Here is a 17,106-nt window from a genome sequence, read left to right on the forward strand (position 1 = left end):
CAGGTAAAATGATGAATTAATGAAAGTGTTGCTTGTATCAGCAGGGGGCCAGGGTATTGGAAACAGTATTTTTTTTTCCTTGAGTTTAATAGATTGCTACAGCTTATGCTTACATATTTAGCAAATCAGCAAACAAGGTCAGCAACAGGTGGCTAAGGGAAATCATGATCTGTACCTAACTACTCATTTAAGGTTTTGTGGTAGTGAGCTTAGTTAAGACTCCTAAATTCTAACTGCTCTTAATAAGCTTGCAAGGAAGAAAACTTGTGACCACCGATCAGCTAAAAACAATGAGACAATCTGACCAATGCAATTATAATTAGGCAATGGGCTGCCCAGATCTCCTTTGTGTTCTGTTATATAAATCTTTGACTTGACAGATGAACTATCATTCTCTTGCAACAGAAAACATCATACCAGAACTCTTTATCAGGGGAAAATAAAATTACAAGAAAGCAAAAAGGCTGATGGAAGAGTTAGGAAACAGAAAACAGTGAGAAAACTATATAGAAAAGTTCCTGATGAGGGGAAAAGGGATAAACATCTGCAAAAAGCATACAAACAGGAATGCAGCGAAGCACAGAATAACAACCACTTTTTCTTTCAAAAATACACATAAAAATACTTACCTTCTACTCTAGATAAAGTGTGAATGAGGACAGCTTTTTCTCTCTCAGAGTCCATCCTTGTTATGATTAGTATCTGGAAGAAGACAAGAAACTCTAGTACTGTAAAAAAATTGTTGTTTCAGCCTGCATACATCTTTCTTTCTCCTTTGCACAGAAAGCACGGGATTGACTAAGCAGGTGGCAAAAATGGAACCATTCTGGAGTTTTCCAGAATGACAAGAATAGAGTAATAGAATCACAGAATATCTCAAGTTGGAAGGGACCCATAAGGATCATCAAGTCCAACTCCCTGCTCCTCACAGGACTACCTAAAACTAAACCATACAACTAAGAGCATCACCTAGACTCTCCTTGAACTCTGACAGGCTTGGTGCCAAGACCACTTCCCTGGGGAGCCTGTTCCAGTGACCGACCACCCTCTCAGTGAAGAACCTTCTCCTAATGTTCAATTCCATTTCCTTGTGTCCTATCGCCGGTCACCGGAGAGAGGAGATCAGCACCTCCCCCTCCACTGCCCCCCTTGAGGAAGTCATAGACTGTGATGAGGTCACCCCTCAGCCTTCTCTTCTCCAAGCTGAACAAACCAAATTACCTCAGCCGCTCCTTGTAAGTCTTGCCCTTGAGGCCTTTCACCACCTTGGTCGCCCTCCTCTGGACACACTCTAATAGTTTGATGTCCTTCTTATATTGAGGCACCCAAAACTGCACACAGTACTCGAGGTGGGGCCGCACCAGAGCAGTGTAGAGTGGGACAATCACCTCCCTTGACTGGCTAGCTATGCTGTGCTTAGTCAACTGGCTTCCTTTGGTCAACTAGATGGGTGACCTTGTCATAAAAGGAAATGAAGTTGGTTAAGCAGGACTTTCCCCTCGTGAACCCGTGCTGGCTATGACCAATGACTGCATTGTCTCTCAGGTGTTTTTCAATAAATCCCTGAATAACCTTCTCCATAATTTTACCAGGCACTGAAGTGAGACTGACAGGCCTGTAATTACCAGGGTCTTCCTTCTTGCCTTTCTTGAAAATTGGGACAACATTTGCCAGCTTCCAGTCGACTGGGATGTCTTCAGACTCCCAAGGCTGTTGAAAAATAATGGAGAGAGGACCCGCGATGACATCAGCCAGCTCTTTCAGTACCCTGGGATGAATCCCATCGGGCCCCATCGATTTATGCGCATCCAGCTGGAGCAGCAAGTCTCAAACAAGTTCAGAGTTGGCTGGGAGTTTCACGGTCTTCCAACACAGGGCTCTGGGGATACCAGGGCCCATCACTGGTGTTGAAGACAGAGGCAAAGAAGGCATTAAACGTCTCCGCTTTGTCTACGTCCCTATTTGTGAGGTGATTGACCTCATCAAGAAACAGACCAATGTTATCTCTGATTCTCCTTTTGCTGTTAACATATTTAAAAAGCCCTTTTTATTGTCCTTCACAGTGCTGGCCAGCTTCAAATCTAATCGAGCTTTGGCCGCATGAATTTTCTCCCTACAGGGACAAACAGCATCTCTGTAGTCCTCCCGTGTTGCCTGTCCATGCTTTCAATGTCCGTACACTTTCCTTTTCCGCCTAAGTTCTAGAAGAAGATCCCTGCTCAGCCAAGCTGGCCTTCTGCCCCGTTTGCTTGACTTCCAACACTTTGGAATTGCCTGCTCCTGCTCTGTAAGACATGGCTCTTAAAAAGTGACCAGCATTCATGGACCCCAACACCTTCAAAAGCAGGTTCCCAGGGGACCTTACTAACTAGTTCCTTCAGCAGCCTGAAGTCTGTCCTCCCCATATCCAGGGTCGAATTTGTGCTGGCGATTTTTCTCCTATCACCAACGGTTTGAAACTCATCTGTATGTGTGCATTATTACAAGAGCTGGAGAAACAATATTATAGAAGACATCAGTATCGGAATTCAGTTTTATGAACAAAGCTGTTCTAGAAGAAATCTTAAACTGGAATATTTGATTCAAAGTAAAAATGCTATTTAAAGGTATTATCTAAAGACATTATACCACATTATTACTGTTGCACTAGACAGATTATTACTGTCACATTAGAGGCATTATCCCTATGGAGGCAAAACTTAAACTGAAGATATCTAGAATTCAGCCTGCAAGATGGTGATGTACTGGAAGGAGGTACTAGATATACTTCTGAACTAATTAGAAAGATTTTCCAGACCATAGATGGAGTACACTGAAGTATTCCTGCCAGAGATTGTTTATATCCGAGACTCATTAAATACTGCTTAAGATGAAAACATTGAAAAGGATTAGAATCTACCAAACTGACATAGTTTTAAAAGAGATAACACCTTCTCACTACCAGAGAAGGTGTTTACCTTGTCTACCGTTTCAACTGATACAAACTGAACTTGTGCTACATAATCAAAGTACGTAAAGAGGAATATGTACACAATACAGGATTTACACTATACTTGCAGACAAGATGATGTCTGAACCTTTATGCCATTGTATAGACACTTTTCATGGTGCACACAAGATAAGATTTTTAAGGAGGCACATGGCATTGTCTAACTCTTAAGACTTAGAGATGCCAGATAATTATATATGTAAATATTAATAGTGTGTTAGATATTGTTAGAAAAGAATTTCTGGATATTGGTCAGCCTGACAAGCTTAAGGCAGATTTCCATTTCCATATGTTGGTGCACAGAACAGCCACCTGACAACACACTGGCTCCTTTCAAATCAGTTTTGGACAACTGCATTTTAAAATGCAGACCTGCTTTTTCACACATGATACAACAGCGTACTCATTACATGTTGTTGTGAGCTAGATGACATTTTTAGTTATGTTCTATCTAATCATGAGTACAAAAGATAATGAAACAAAGAGTAAAGTTCAGTTTATTCTATTCCATTAGCAACTTTTTGCCTACAAAGGAAGCATCCCATTATAATCCTGCATCAATAACAATTTTGGCTAATAAAAGGATAACCAGATTATCATATTTCACATCATATTAACTGATGCTGATGTGATGTGACAGAACAGGAAATGGTTTATTCAATACAACTTTTACTTCTTATTAAAACCGGAATACTCCTTCTGCCTATTCTGGCTCATTGAAACCTGTCTCTGACTGTTAGGGAACAGTAAACAAACTTAGAATTGTGAATAAAATCATATATATTCTTACATTGCATGGGTATGTGTGCATGACCTTAAGTTTAAGTCAAGCAAGCAAGTCAAAACTCAGGCTAGTTATAGTTAAAAATTTTAAAAATCAGAGCTAGTGGAGTTCAGAAGAAAAGGAGAATTGTCACTGAGCTGACATTAAGATGACAAAGTTGCCATACATCTCCTAGTACAGCATAATCCTAGTATCACAAAACAAAATACGTTACTCTTCAAAAGAAGAAAATGGTGCTGAAATCAGCTTTGAGGGTCTATTGAAGGACAGACACCAAGACAATCAACACCATTTTGTTTTGGTTGCTTCATTTCCATTTTAAATTCTAAAAGGGTGTACAATGAACTATTATATTTTTCATCTTGGGAAAATTTAATCAAAAGATGTTCAGAGCTCTTAGTGCAACTCTTAACAGAAACAAAAGAAGAAGAAAGCTCCAGGAAGTGAAGTATGGAAATAAGTTAAAATAAATGAAAGTAAGCTTGAAGATTCGTCTTTTTTGGCTGTGTGTTCAGCAGTGTAAATTCTATTCCAAACAGTCAGGACACTTGAAAAATTATATATTTTATCCCTTCTGTTTCATTATGTGATAAGTATTCTGTAAATAAGTAATAAATATTCTGCAAAGGAAAATGGTGTTTTGCACTGCATGGTATCACCCAAAATATTCACATATCCAGAAAAAAATCATCTTTGGCTAACTTGAATCTCCTCCACAACTCTATCCTCCATGCCATAATTATCACTTATGAATATTTGCTTCTTATATAATTATAATGCCAGGAGCTTGGCCTGATACATGGGTTAAGCAGAGGTCGTCTATGGATAACAATACCCATATACTCCATGGTGTGTGTGCTCTGAGCCACACTGTACAAATACACAATTCTGACTTGTGCTATGATTCTCTTTGCACCGGAAGATTGAGGCCTTCAGGTAAAAGGTTATAATATAATTTTCAGTACGTGATGTGATACAATATACTTACCACGGAAACAAACCTATCTGCAACAAGATGAAGCCCTGGAAATGTTGAAACTCGTATGCATGTTATTTCAGTCATGCAACAAGGGGAGATTTGATCAAACAGAAACCTGCACTGCTCCTGATAGAGGTATTAAACTTTACGTTACCCTTATTTAACAGATAGTGTGAGTTGGAAAGGTAATTATAAGACTTTCTTCCAAAAACCAACCCTTGTTGAAAGAAGGTTTTATAATCATTCACATAGTTTGGAGCAGTTTTGTCTGCTTAGAGAAATTGTTTACATTGTTAACCTTAACACTGTGTTCCTCTCCATAACTTTGCATCCAATTTAACATTTGACACTGAAGCTCTGTTATTTTGGGATTTGTTTCATGCTTTTTCTGGCTGCTGTACTGTACAATCTTCAACTGCCTCCAGATGTTATTCAAACAGGATTCTAAGATGTTTTTATAGATATCCTTTGCCTTGGACAAATAACCTGTTAATAAAGCAACAAAAGAAGTAATTGCAGTGATGAAAGATAATTGCCAAGGTTTGTGTTTAATCTACAAATAAATTTGAAATTTATGTGAAGGTATCTTGCACAAAAAAGATGAAAATTTAATGGCTCACCAATGTGGAAGGATACTATTACTACTAATCAGGTACATAAGTGGCCTTTATAAAACTGCTATACCTCCTGTAGTATCCTGCTATATGACTCCAGCTAGAATTATAGAACATTGCATTCTCTAGCTGCAGATACCAGCAGCACCACTGTTATATTTAACTAGTCGATATGGTTTATACTAAATAACAACTTTATTTATATTCCCACTTTCCAAAGCTTTACTTGTCCTGTGTTTTCACCACTCTTCACATTATCACAACTATTTCTCAACTCTGAACGATGCCTTTTGTCTATAAATGGTGAACAATGCTGGGGTTATTTGAAAATGCATAAAGAAAAAATACATTGAAGATAACTATGTGATGAATCACGCAGCACAGCACAACATCACAACAATAGCAAGGACTACAGGGCCTACTTAGTATCTGGCTCAATTTTCTAAGTTTTTTTCAGATCTTTTTTACTTGTGCAGTTTCCTGTGTGAGGTGTTGCTGGGATCTGGAAGGACAGGTGCTGTGTAATTCTGAAATATCATCTAGGAGTGCTCTTGCTACAACAGAACAGAGGAGGAAGAACTGCTCATTTGTCTCCCTCCCATCCTCCTATGTTGTTTATAATAATTTAGAAAAGAATTCTACTTAGGATTCTAATTATATATTCATTCTGTATTTTTCTTCTTACTCATTTATTGCTAGAAATATTTAAGTGGATACAAAACAATTTCTTTTCCCCACAGTTTGGTTTATGACAGATGTTTTCCATTTTACAACAATTTTAAGGAAACACCCTACATCAAGGGATAATTCAGAGTGACTGAAGTTAGATGCTCTGAACTGCCTTATCTCCTATAAAGAGAGGGAGCCTGACTTTCCTAGGGCATTCATAAAAGCTGACTTCAGCTCCTTATGAATCTATTCTGATAGATCTATCTGAAAATTCACAATACACAACCATGGGAACTTGACAAGCACAGCATTATCATTTCAGGCATAAAACTGGGTTACAATGAATTTTCATATTCCAAATCTGAATAGCGTAAGACCAGAAAAGCTCAAAAAAAAGCTTTTGTGTGAGTCCAGTGCTAAGAATTGGACTGTAACTTCAAACTCCCTGCCTTGTGATACGTTAGATAATATTTCAGATTTTGCTCAAATGCCCTCAGTTTTAAGTACCTCATTTCCAAGGAGCCTAAGAATATTTTTAGGTGGAAAGTGTTCCACGCTCACAGAAGGTGGATTGTAAACAACAAAGGACCTGCCATTTTTGCATGTTTCTCAGTTTCCACACAGAGATTCCAATGAAAATTTGTCATTCCGAGATACAAGACAACACATTATATATGTGGAAGTTCATATGAATGTTTCTTAGGCAAATCCATCTAATAACGTCAACAGTGGTATATTAGTCATGAACTGAGCATATACACTACCAAAGTACAATCTGCAGTGAATTAATTTCTAATGATGGAACAGAGATAAGGAAGCAAAAGGGGTTGAATATCATATTGAAGCTACACTGGAGCTATACCGACAGCAAAGTATCACAGCCTATGACCATGAAGGACGGACTGCAGAATACTCACAAAGCATTGGGCTTCTGGGTATCATTATCCACTACAAAAAACAAACCTAGTGCTGTGTCCAAGCCACATGTTAACAGAAGATCTCGAACTGTCACCAGCAGGTGCACCAGAGCAGCATGTCTGAACAGCATGATCTCCTTCTCATCTATTTTACCTTTACAAATAGAAGACAGGTGTGGTCTGTATAAAATTTCAGAAATCACGCTATACATACATAATCAATTTAAAATTAAATTACATTTCTGATATCTCAGAATTTTCATTAAACACACTTAAACAGACATGATCTTGAAAGGTCGGATCTGCTGGTCTTGGCAAACAGCTTATGATATAGCATAACTTTTCCCATGTCATCTGACCCAGAGGAAGTGGCACACGGCAAGTGTTTTTGAAAGGTGTGTAGGGATGCCTCATTGATTTTAATAATAATTATGCCTTATTATCCACAATGCCTTATTCATTTTAGAAAGGCAATCTTTAAATATACATGGACACTGATAAATTTCCCATCTTTTGGTCTGTCATACAAGCCCAGCTGTTCACATTACTATTTCCTCATCTGACTAGTCAAATCACTAAATTTTTCAACAGCACTGTAACTCCATCTAACCCATCTTCCAAACATTTCAGAACTCTTTCCAAGACACCAAAATGGCAGATTATGCATTAATCAATAAGTAATTTTAAAGCAGTGATAACCTCAAATTGAGCTTTTCACAGAACATTTTCAACAAATTTTAGACTATAAAAGCCACATTCTTCATGGCAAATGATTTGGACCCAGCTAGTCTTCACACATATCATGAGAAATTTTCCTATTGTCTTCCAATAATGATCCATGTAGAGTCTTAACTTCTGATATTACCTTCCCCAAACCCAATTAACCTCTCCTGATGAGAATCTTAACCTTCTTTGAGAAGGTCAATTTGGAAGACATCTGCTTCTTCTTGGACCCACAGAATAAATCAAACAATTTATGGGCTACCTATTCTGTATTATGTACCCATTTTGAATAAATCTTCAAGGACTTGACTGAACAGGAAGGAAATACTAGTCTGAAGAAGAAAGGCATTTTTGGGAATTGCACACAGGGAGTGCTGTAGTTCATTATCTTAAGAAAGGAAATACGTGAATGCTGCAGAGTAAGTGGACTTAATAAAATACTTCAAGATGCTAAAAAATGGTTGAGGAATAGAATTAAAGAATACATGATTACAGCTGATCAAGGAAATACTGAACGAGATGCATTATACAAGCAACATATTAGATAGGTCTGTGTACTGGGATTAACATAGCTTTTAATTCAAAAAGACAAGTGAAGCACTTAGGAAGGAAAAATCAAACTTATGAACACAGCATACAGAAGAATTATCTGGAAACAGCATGGAAGACAAAGATCTTGCCATTATTCTGTATCAAAAGACAGAAAGTGACTGTTCATCTCTGTCAGTGAAGGTGCTGAAACTGAAGGATTATGTCTAGCTCTTGACACCACTCACCATAAAAACTCAGTGAGGAATACAGGTAATTTAGAAACAAAGCAAGACAGTAAGAAACCACATTTTATGATGAAAGACTAGAGCATTTGGTGATATTTAGTGCAGAAATAAAAGACCAGCAGGGGAATAATAATATTCTAATAGATCAATACCATCATAGTAAGTGATTGTTTTCTATGTTCACTGGGGGATTAATGAGAAAATGCATCAGCATACTCTGGAGTAAAGTGGAATGAGATTGGATATTGTGAAACTATTTAAAACCAGGAAGGTAATAAAAGAGTGAAGTAAGTTGCCAGGGAGGTTTTGGAATCTCCTATACAGTTAGAGAAATATTCATTAGGAATGGATTGGATATGTTAGTCTTCCTCATTTCTATGTTTCCATGGACCTTCCAGCATGAAAATTCTTATCTCCTGCTTCTTTAGCTGGGGACAAAATGGAATACCTCCCTCGCACTTTTCTGTCTCTTCAGTGCAGACAACAGTAGGTAAATCAGCCTGACTTTTTTTTGTATTTTAAACCAAGAGTAAAAAGTTTTTACTGCTTTCCTTGAGCTGTAGTCCAAAGACCCACCTATTTCATAGGTCAATTTTGTGTTCAACAACAGTTATTTTTGTATAACAAGGGGTGGGTAAATATTACCCATTCCTTAGAAAACACCTGCCCTTAAAAGGAAGGTCCAATAGATGACTATTTGCCTCATCAGTATTTCAGCCACTAAACATTTTCCTTGATTTAATTGCTGTAATTTTAGCAATTGGTAATATACTGCACAGCTAATCTACAAGCAAAGAGGGCCCCGAAATTTGAATAAGCACGCCACTTGGCCCAGCTCCTACTTTAGGCTACATTTCTACAGCACGTAAACTGCATTTGAAAGGATATAAGTTTTCTTAAATTAATCTTGAATTAAAATGCAGACTCTTACGTATTTTTTTCCTTGATCTTGAGAAGCAGTAGTAGTTCTCTGTATACTTTTCTCAGCAATGTTTTCCTTTCTGTGGTTCACTGATACAGATACTGAGTTTATCCCTCATGTTTGTGAAGATGGTGTTTGCTTTTTTGTAAGCTCCCTCAAATTAAGAGAACCCTGCTGCTGACAATTTTAACATGGTAATTCTATAGATCACAGGCTGTCATTCTGCAGAGACCACTAAAATTTTTTTGTTTGCCTTCTCTCTCATTTATAATTTCATTATAATTAATTTTATTTTGAGAAAAATACATTAAGCACAGAAAGCAATAAAGTTTAGAATGCTAAAGTTTATTGCATAACTTGTGACATAATATAAAAACTTGGGAGATAGTAGACGGCCTGCTTTGTTATCCTTACAACTAGTTCTCAACTATGAGCAGTACAACTCAAAAAATAATCCAAAATAGCCAATAGCTTTCTAAATTTTCCTCAAACGCAGTCTGTATTTTCCTGTGAGGTTTTCCTGCCCCTCTCTTTATCTATAGCCAAAAATCTTCGTAAAGGGACACTGATTTTGCTGGGTTTTGTTTTCATTTTTCTGGTTCTATAGGGTTTCAACATGCCAGATAGGAGAGAAATAAAGTCAGAAAGAAACCTAATTAATATGGATTTTTTTCTCCTCATTTCTAATGTAGGCTTAGCATTTTTCATCATGCAGGTGTGACAAACAATAGCTACTAAAAGGAGAGAAACAACAAAAACACATAGACAGCTTTTAATTTTAAAATCTAACATGAAAAAAATAATTTAAACATTGTTTGATATAGAAGCAACATTTCTGAAGCATATCTAAAATATTTTAAAATTAAATTCAATTAGAATACTTTTTGTATTTCATATTCAGTTTAATAAATGTAATGCTGAAGAACTAGGAGACATTATTTTGAAAATAAAAGAAGAAATTAATTATTGTAACTCTACAAGATAAACTGCTGAAAGTTTTATCATTAATTTATCAAACATCTTGAACCTTGTGTCACCAATTAAACCCGTATTAGTACTGAAGATGAAAAAAAAAAGATTTTTTTTAAAAAAAACATACCTTCTTTAAAACAATCGCATATCACTTTTTCTTGCTGTTTTAAGAAAAACCTTGTGTGATCAAATTTAACGCTGTCAAAACTCCAATTTACAGAAGCAAGTACACCCAGATGTGTCAAATCTTTTAGAACAGGAGTGGCTGCTTGTTCCAAGAGGCAGTATGCCTGGCATTGGCTTTCTGGATAGCACAATAAACAAAACATAGTAATAAAGTTTGGTTCATATAAGACTACTGGACAAGAACATTCAAAAGACCTAGCAAAACACAAAGAACACTGTCTTCTTCACGAAAGCTGTAACATTAATAGAAAAACAGTTGCTCACCAGGGAGCCTCCTGGGTGGTAGAATTAAGCAGCTCCTCACAGCAGGCAACCATGTTATTCCATGCATTTCATAAAGTGATCAAACTTCATGATAAAAAGTTAGGATTTTCTACTCCTGTGACTCCCACAAAGATTGTACTATTATTCCATTGTTCTACAGCCTTCTTCTACTTTGTAGTCTAAACTTAGACTTAGTCCCTTTATATCCATTTGTTACTGTAACTTCAACTTAAACAGCCCTTCTCCTTCCCTGATATTTAACTTCTAATGTCTTTGTCTAGCAAGGCTAAACAAGCCAATCTGTTAGTCTCTTTGTTCTTTCATGCTAACAGTTCTTAATAGCTTCTGGGTGGCTGGTTTACAATTCTTTCCAAATTACAACTGAGTTTCTTGCTATTAGCATCCATGACAGAGCTGTCTGCTGAATGAGTTGAAAGGGATGTCCTTTTCCTCAGGTAAGAAAGTGAAACTCTTCCATACCCGTTTTTTAAAATTATAGTTGAGTTGATCACAGCAACAAGATCAGAACTCTGCGATTCTTCATTTTCAAAGATTTACTATTACTTTTCAAAAATATTTTCAACTGATCTATACAAATTACTTGACTAGCAGCTGACTTAACTTCACTCAGTCAATGCACTGTTTCATAAGAGCAATTCCTAACTTTGTATTTGTAAGCATTCTAAAAAAAGGTATATTATTATGTCCAGTTTTTCAGCCTTTATGGAAATAGGTCAGATACTATAGTACTTTGGATGCCCATTATATAACTGCATTCAAGCATTCTTGTATTAATGTATCATTTTCTTTTTAAAGTGTATTGCTAATCATGCATCTTCAATGTTCCAGTGTTAAGTAAACTTAACATTGTGTGAATCTTTCTGATCTCTGCTTTGCTATAGCTTCGTTTTGAGAAAGATTCCTTTCCTTCATGAGCAAGGCCACCATGGTGAAACATACTTTATTTCAAGGACTGTAATAGAACATTCAGTCCCAACAAATACTACCTTTGCAAAATGCTAATTTTTGTTTTGATTGCAGAAAAGTTATATTTTTTTTTCCTGTTGCATTAAAGGAGTCTTGCTTAATGTATTTATAAAAAAGCTTATAGCTGTTACGTGATTCCCATCTCAGATGGGAACAGATGAAAATAATGCTCTACTTTCTCACTGGTTCTGTGAAAGAGACTCCCATTAAGCACATTATTGCAGTGAATGCATTTCCATGGAAAACCAAACTAATCTGTGGTAGGCCTACAACCTTCTAGCACTGGGTGTGCTTAATTTGAGGCTGTAAAATACCTTGGATAAATATCTTCTAGGTTCTTCTCCACCATTTCTACTGCATGACAAAATTGTTGTCAGTGCAATGTTCTTTGATACAACACCTTGAAAAGTACAACAGCAAGAGTTCACAGGGTAAGGCTCAGTCATGTATGAGATAAATCCACAGTGGATTACAACAGTGTTAAAGACATTTCCTACCAAAATGACTGCCAATCCCTTCCGTCTCCAATTCTGTCATTTACTCTGTCAGAGAAAAAAATGCCGAATAATAATTTGAGGGTACTGATTGGCATGAAGAGATTTCATGTTCACTGATTTAGATCAGACATGACTCGAAGTCTGTACTTTTTAGTTTGCATGCAATTGGCTTTAGTCTTAAGACAGAATTCCACAGCCTGCTCTCACACCTGTGTCAAAATAAATATCCATCTATCTGGAACGTTTTCAGTTACAAGGAGTAGACACTAGGCCTAATAATTTCCATATTTGTCTGAGTAGTACTATTTAATATAGAATATATTGCAAAGCTATATAAAATAAAGCATATCCAAAAATAGTATACCTGATGCTTGAATATCAACTGTGACGCTGTCCTCATTTTCTTGTTCTCTTTCCTCTGTTCTTACAGTCTCACAAACAGGACTATCCTCTTTGTGAACATGCATATGCTGTTCTTCAGGTTGTAGGACTAAATCATTAAACCACAAGTGAACATTTAGATACAAATATCACAAAAACAGCTCAATGAATAAGAAAACCATTCTATAAATGACTCTACATACAAAAATATTTTCAAATTAAGTCATTTCTATGAAACATACATTTTCTTTTCATGAACTTCTTTATTGTTTTCATGGGCTCATATAGTATGGAAAAACCATCGAGACAGAGAGAGATGAGGCCCTCTCAGCCTTCACAGCCCAAGACGTCGCGCATTATCAGGTTCCTCTTCCTTAGGGCAAAAATACAGAGCTGGGAAAATTAAGGAGCTGATACTATGGCTCTATAATATAGTTCCATAGGAAAGTTCATGTGCCTTTATATGGAGAAAAAACATGTATGAGAAGAAAGATGCTGCTGACTATAAGGAGCTCAAACTATGAAAAATCGCTCAGTGAGTGTGAGTAGAAAAGGTTACATACTGTAAGTGACGTAGAAAGAAAATGGAAGCTGCAAATAGCAGAAAAAAAGAAAAGAAAAAAAAATGCTTATTGAAAAGAACTTTTTCTCCTGTCTCACAGCTATCTTTTACAACTTGTTGGTATTTCTAAGTCTCCTTCCCTTCTTCCTTACAAATACTGGTGCATGAGTTACAGCTTCTGCCCACAAAGCTTCCTCTGGCAGCTCTACCTCTTTATTTCTGAGAGGGGTTCTGGCTGAATAGGTGTCTCCTAAATATTGCTGATTTTTTCTAGTTAAGAATGTCAGTTTCCTCAGAAAACAGACTGATCATACAGAGACAGACAGAAAAGAAAAAACGAACTTTTTTTCTAGTTAAGTTAAAAAAACCTTCCTGATTTTGAAAAGCTATACAGCGTTCAAAATTGGATCAACGAACTGTTTCTACTACTTCCCTCCTGTGTATTTTCTGAACTAAATATTATACACAATGACATATTTAAAAAATAAGCCAAACAACAAAGACAATAGAGAAAGAGCCCTACAAGCAGTGCTGGCATTTCTTATTTTCAGGTAAATTTAGAATGACCCTTAATAAAAACTTTTCATTATTACAAAAGTATACAGTAATACACACCATTTCTACATCGATATGGTAAGACCTATACATTTTAATGGATTCTCTATATATCAGACATAACTGATCTGCAACACTAGGGTCTACCTGTAAACATATTCTAAACTGCATTTAACTTACTTAAACCCCCACAAGACTATTCGTAAATGTAACATAGCTTGTCTTTCAATCCATTTGGATTTCCTGTTAGGAGATGCAGTTCTAGTCAGAGCTCACTAGATGGTAGCACAAAACTTCAGCTCGGGTACCTTGAGCTCCTACTTTTAAAATTGGGATTGTTGCTTTCAGAGGCTGTGGAAGTGTTTTATTCATGTCTACCAGTGTCAGTAACAGATGATTTTTACCAAGAAATAATTTTCTCCACAAGATTACGTAAGCTTGCAATCAAATAAATATCCCAATTCTGTTCTATAGGAATTATTGCTGAAACTTTTTATGTAAAGATTTTAATTTCTTTTTTTTTTTTTTTAATGCTGGGACGTATAACTGAAACACAGATAAAAGTTATTGTCAAAATTCTGCCATACAAGTCCAAAAAATGAAAAATATGCTTTTTTAATACAACTTTATCCTGAAAAGTGAATCTGGAAATATGTCACTCTCTCCCGATATTTTGTGTCACAAATATTTCTTTTTTAAAACAAATAAGGACTTTCTTCTACTTCTTTTCCCTCTCTGCTATTTTGTATTTCTACAATGCTCAACACATAGCCTGAGATTCTTTCACAAGCATTGTCATCAACAAGAACAGGGCTACCAACAACTTTCTGTTTTCTCTAAGGCCTGTTTTGCCTCATTGTTTGATGGGGTTTGCACCAAGGTAACTGGGTCAAATGGTTCTTTCCAGAGAAGAACTTTAACTCTTGTTCATGGTCTAGGCTATGTTGGTTCTACAAAAATAAGAGTATTGATAATTACTATCACGATAACTACAATTAATTTGATAAATACAATTGATAACTACTATTTCTCCAAAGAGGCCAGGAGATCTGATTCAGAACATATGGATGGAAGAGATCTTCTGGAGTAAGTACCATTTAGAGTTACTTTGTCAGAATAGGAATAAACTCCTGTGTTTATTTTATTAAAAACCACTTCCACCACCAAAAAAAACCCCAACCCCCAAAACAAAGCACCCCCCCAACCAAAACAAAAAACCAAAATCCCTTAAGATATCTAAAGGAAAAAACAAAAGGTTGAAAAATTCAGCTACATTAAAGATCATAAAAATGTTACCATTGACTTCAAAGGATTTTTTCCCCATAAATCTACGAGCATGAACTAGCATCTGTTGTAATTGGTATAAGAAAGCAGAATTAAACCTGGAAAAATGGCAGAATAACCTGGTTCACATACCTTTTTCAGGACTATCTACATAATTTTTTTCCTCTCTCTGGGTGAGTGTATGTTTAGATCTCAGCATGATAAAGTTGCTCAGATCAGAATCATCGTTGTCCCATTTTGTAGCAAGTGCAGATGATGCAGGCTTTTGACTGTTGGATGAGTTGTCTTGTTTAGAAGACACGCCTTTACAGCTGACTGATTCAGATGATTTGGGGGTTTTCTTTTCTTGGTTTAAGAAATAAGTTGCCTCTTCTACCTTATTCTTTTTCGTGCTTCCTCCAGAAAGCTCTTCCACACATGTATTTGTACTGTGAATTTTGGCAGATGATGCAGCACTCATATGCAGGGCAAAGTACGGCGTTTGAGTCTGCGGTGACATGTAAAGATTAATTATTTTGTCTGACTGATGTCTTTCAGCAGAAAGCAGCTCCTGGTTTGTCATGGAATTCTTCTCTTCAAGCCATCCTAAAAAATAAAATTTAATTTTTCCGCTGCAACATAGATTTTTTTCTTTTCTTCCTCCTGGTTGGAGTTAACTATTTTGGATAATTATAGAGAAAGCATTTTTTTATTTCTTCTTGCTGCCTTCCCAGATCATTAGAACCCACTTTTAGAAAATTTGTACTGATTAGTCCTAAGTAAAAATGTACAATGTTGAGAAACAGAAGGCCATGCTACTGTTTGGAGAAGATTTCACTATCTGCATGGTGCTTACAGCTGTTAGATTTCTAGCAACTGGGATGCAACACATTTCATTAGGAAGAAAGATTAAAAGATTAACAGATTTTTTTTTTAGAGGAAAAAAAAGACATAAAGCATGCAATGAGCTCCCTCTAAAGATGTGCTTCCCTAGAACTGCAATTTTTTGCATTGCTGCTGCATATCCATGTTAAACACAGTAGCTAAACACTTTGCGATATGTAAAAAGCACCTAAGTGGAAATGTACTTTCACGAGCAGTGCCTATTTGTTTCACAATATATCATGTTACTGTCAATCCTTGGAGTTCTACCACCACAATTGGTGCCTTGCAGTCAGGTCATAACTATATAATAAAATGTAAATAACTTTTTGCATTTTCTGTTAAAGTTTGATTATAAGTATGCATAATGGTCCATGAGAAATTCTGAAGTTTATGAATGGTTCACATTTGAAACCATAGCCACCATAAAAAAATGCCTCTGAATAGCATCACAAAATAAAGAATTTTCATGGTAACATACTCTCCCCACTGACCTTCTGCAGATAGGACTATACAAATATCTGCTTTATTAAAATATTCCAATGCAAAATTACTATTTGTTAAGAAATTCTCCTGTATGAAACTATTTTATTAAAAAATAGTATGGCTGGTGGAGGCTACTTTTCATCTGCACATTCACAGAAAAGATAACTTTGTGTAGTTAAACACGTTTGTTCTTACAATCTTTTCTAAATTTGTGAAAGTACACCTCAATTGTAGTAGTGTTGCTACTTCATATTGCTATAAAACATTTCGTTCTTGAGAATAAGAAATCTTCCATTTCCTTCCTTCTTGGAGGTATGTAACTGTCACTGTGTGATTCTCTGTTAAAGCACCTATCTTTGCCTTTTTATAATTTTTTTTAAAAAAGAAGAAACTTACTTTCTAACTGATATGATGTAAATCGCATAAATGTTTCCACTTCTGTAGCAAGCAAACTGTTTGCATTACTGGCATCCATATTTAATTGCTCTAAAGTTTCTATGGAGACTGGATTTAAACCCAAATGAAGCCACCAGCCCTCCTCTAGTGAGCTAAGCATTGGTGCTTCTACCTCAACTGGTAGCAATTCCTTCAGTTCTGCAAGCGAATGACGCTGATATACAAGTTTAACAGTTTGATGCTCTACAAAAAACAGAAATCAACATATAATATGAATAATCTAGAAACATGAAAACAGAATG

General features: G+C 36.2%; 1 protein-coding gene across 1 annotated transcript in view; it reads right to left on the reverse strand.

The window, feature by feature from the left end:
• SHOC1 (shortage in chiasmata 1) overlaps positions 1 to 17,106 on the reverse strand; it is a 67,325-nt gene that overhangs the window by 13,524 nt on the left and 36,695 nt on the right. The window contains exons 13-19 of the mRNA XM_076363342.1: positions 16,805 to 17,047; positions 15,194 to 15,646; positions 12,644 to 12,769; positions 10,473 to 10,649; positions 6,999 to 7,106; positions 5,051 to 5,238; positions 630 to 702 (exon numbers count right to left, since the gene is read on the reverse strand). Of these exons, the coding sequence (XP_076219457.1) occupies positions 630 to 702; positions 5,051 to 5,238; positions 6,999 to 7,106; positions 10,473 to 10,649; positions 12,644 to 12,769; positions 15,194 to 15,646; positions 16,805 to 17,047 (1,368 nt within the window). The remainder of the gene's footprint in view (positions 1 to 629; positions 703 to 5,050; positions 5,239 to 6,998; positions 7,107 to 10,472; positions 10,650 to 12,643; positions 12,770 to 15,193; positions 15,647 to 16,804; positions 17,048 to 17,106) is intronic.

Source organism: Aptenodytes patagonicus, chromosome Z (genome assembly GCF_965638725.1).
Source record: "Aptenodytes patagonicus chromosome Z, bAptPat1.pri.cur, whole genome shotgun sequence".
Lineage (NCBI taxonomy): Eukaryota > Metazoa > Chordata > Aves > Sphenisciformes > Spheniscidae > Aptenodytes > Aptenodytes patagonicus.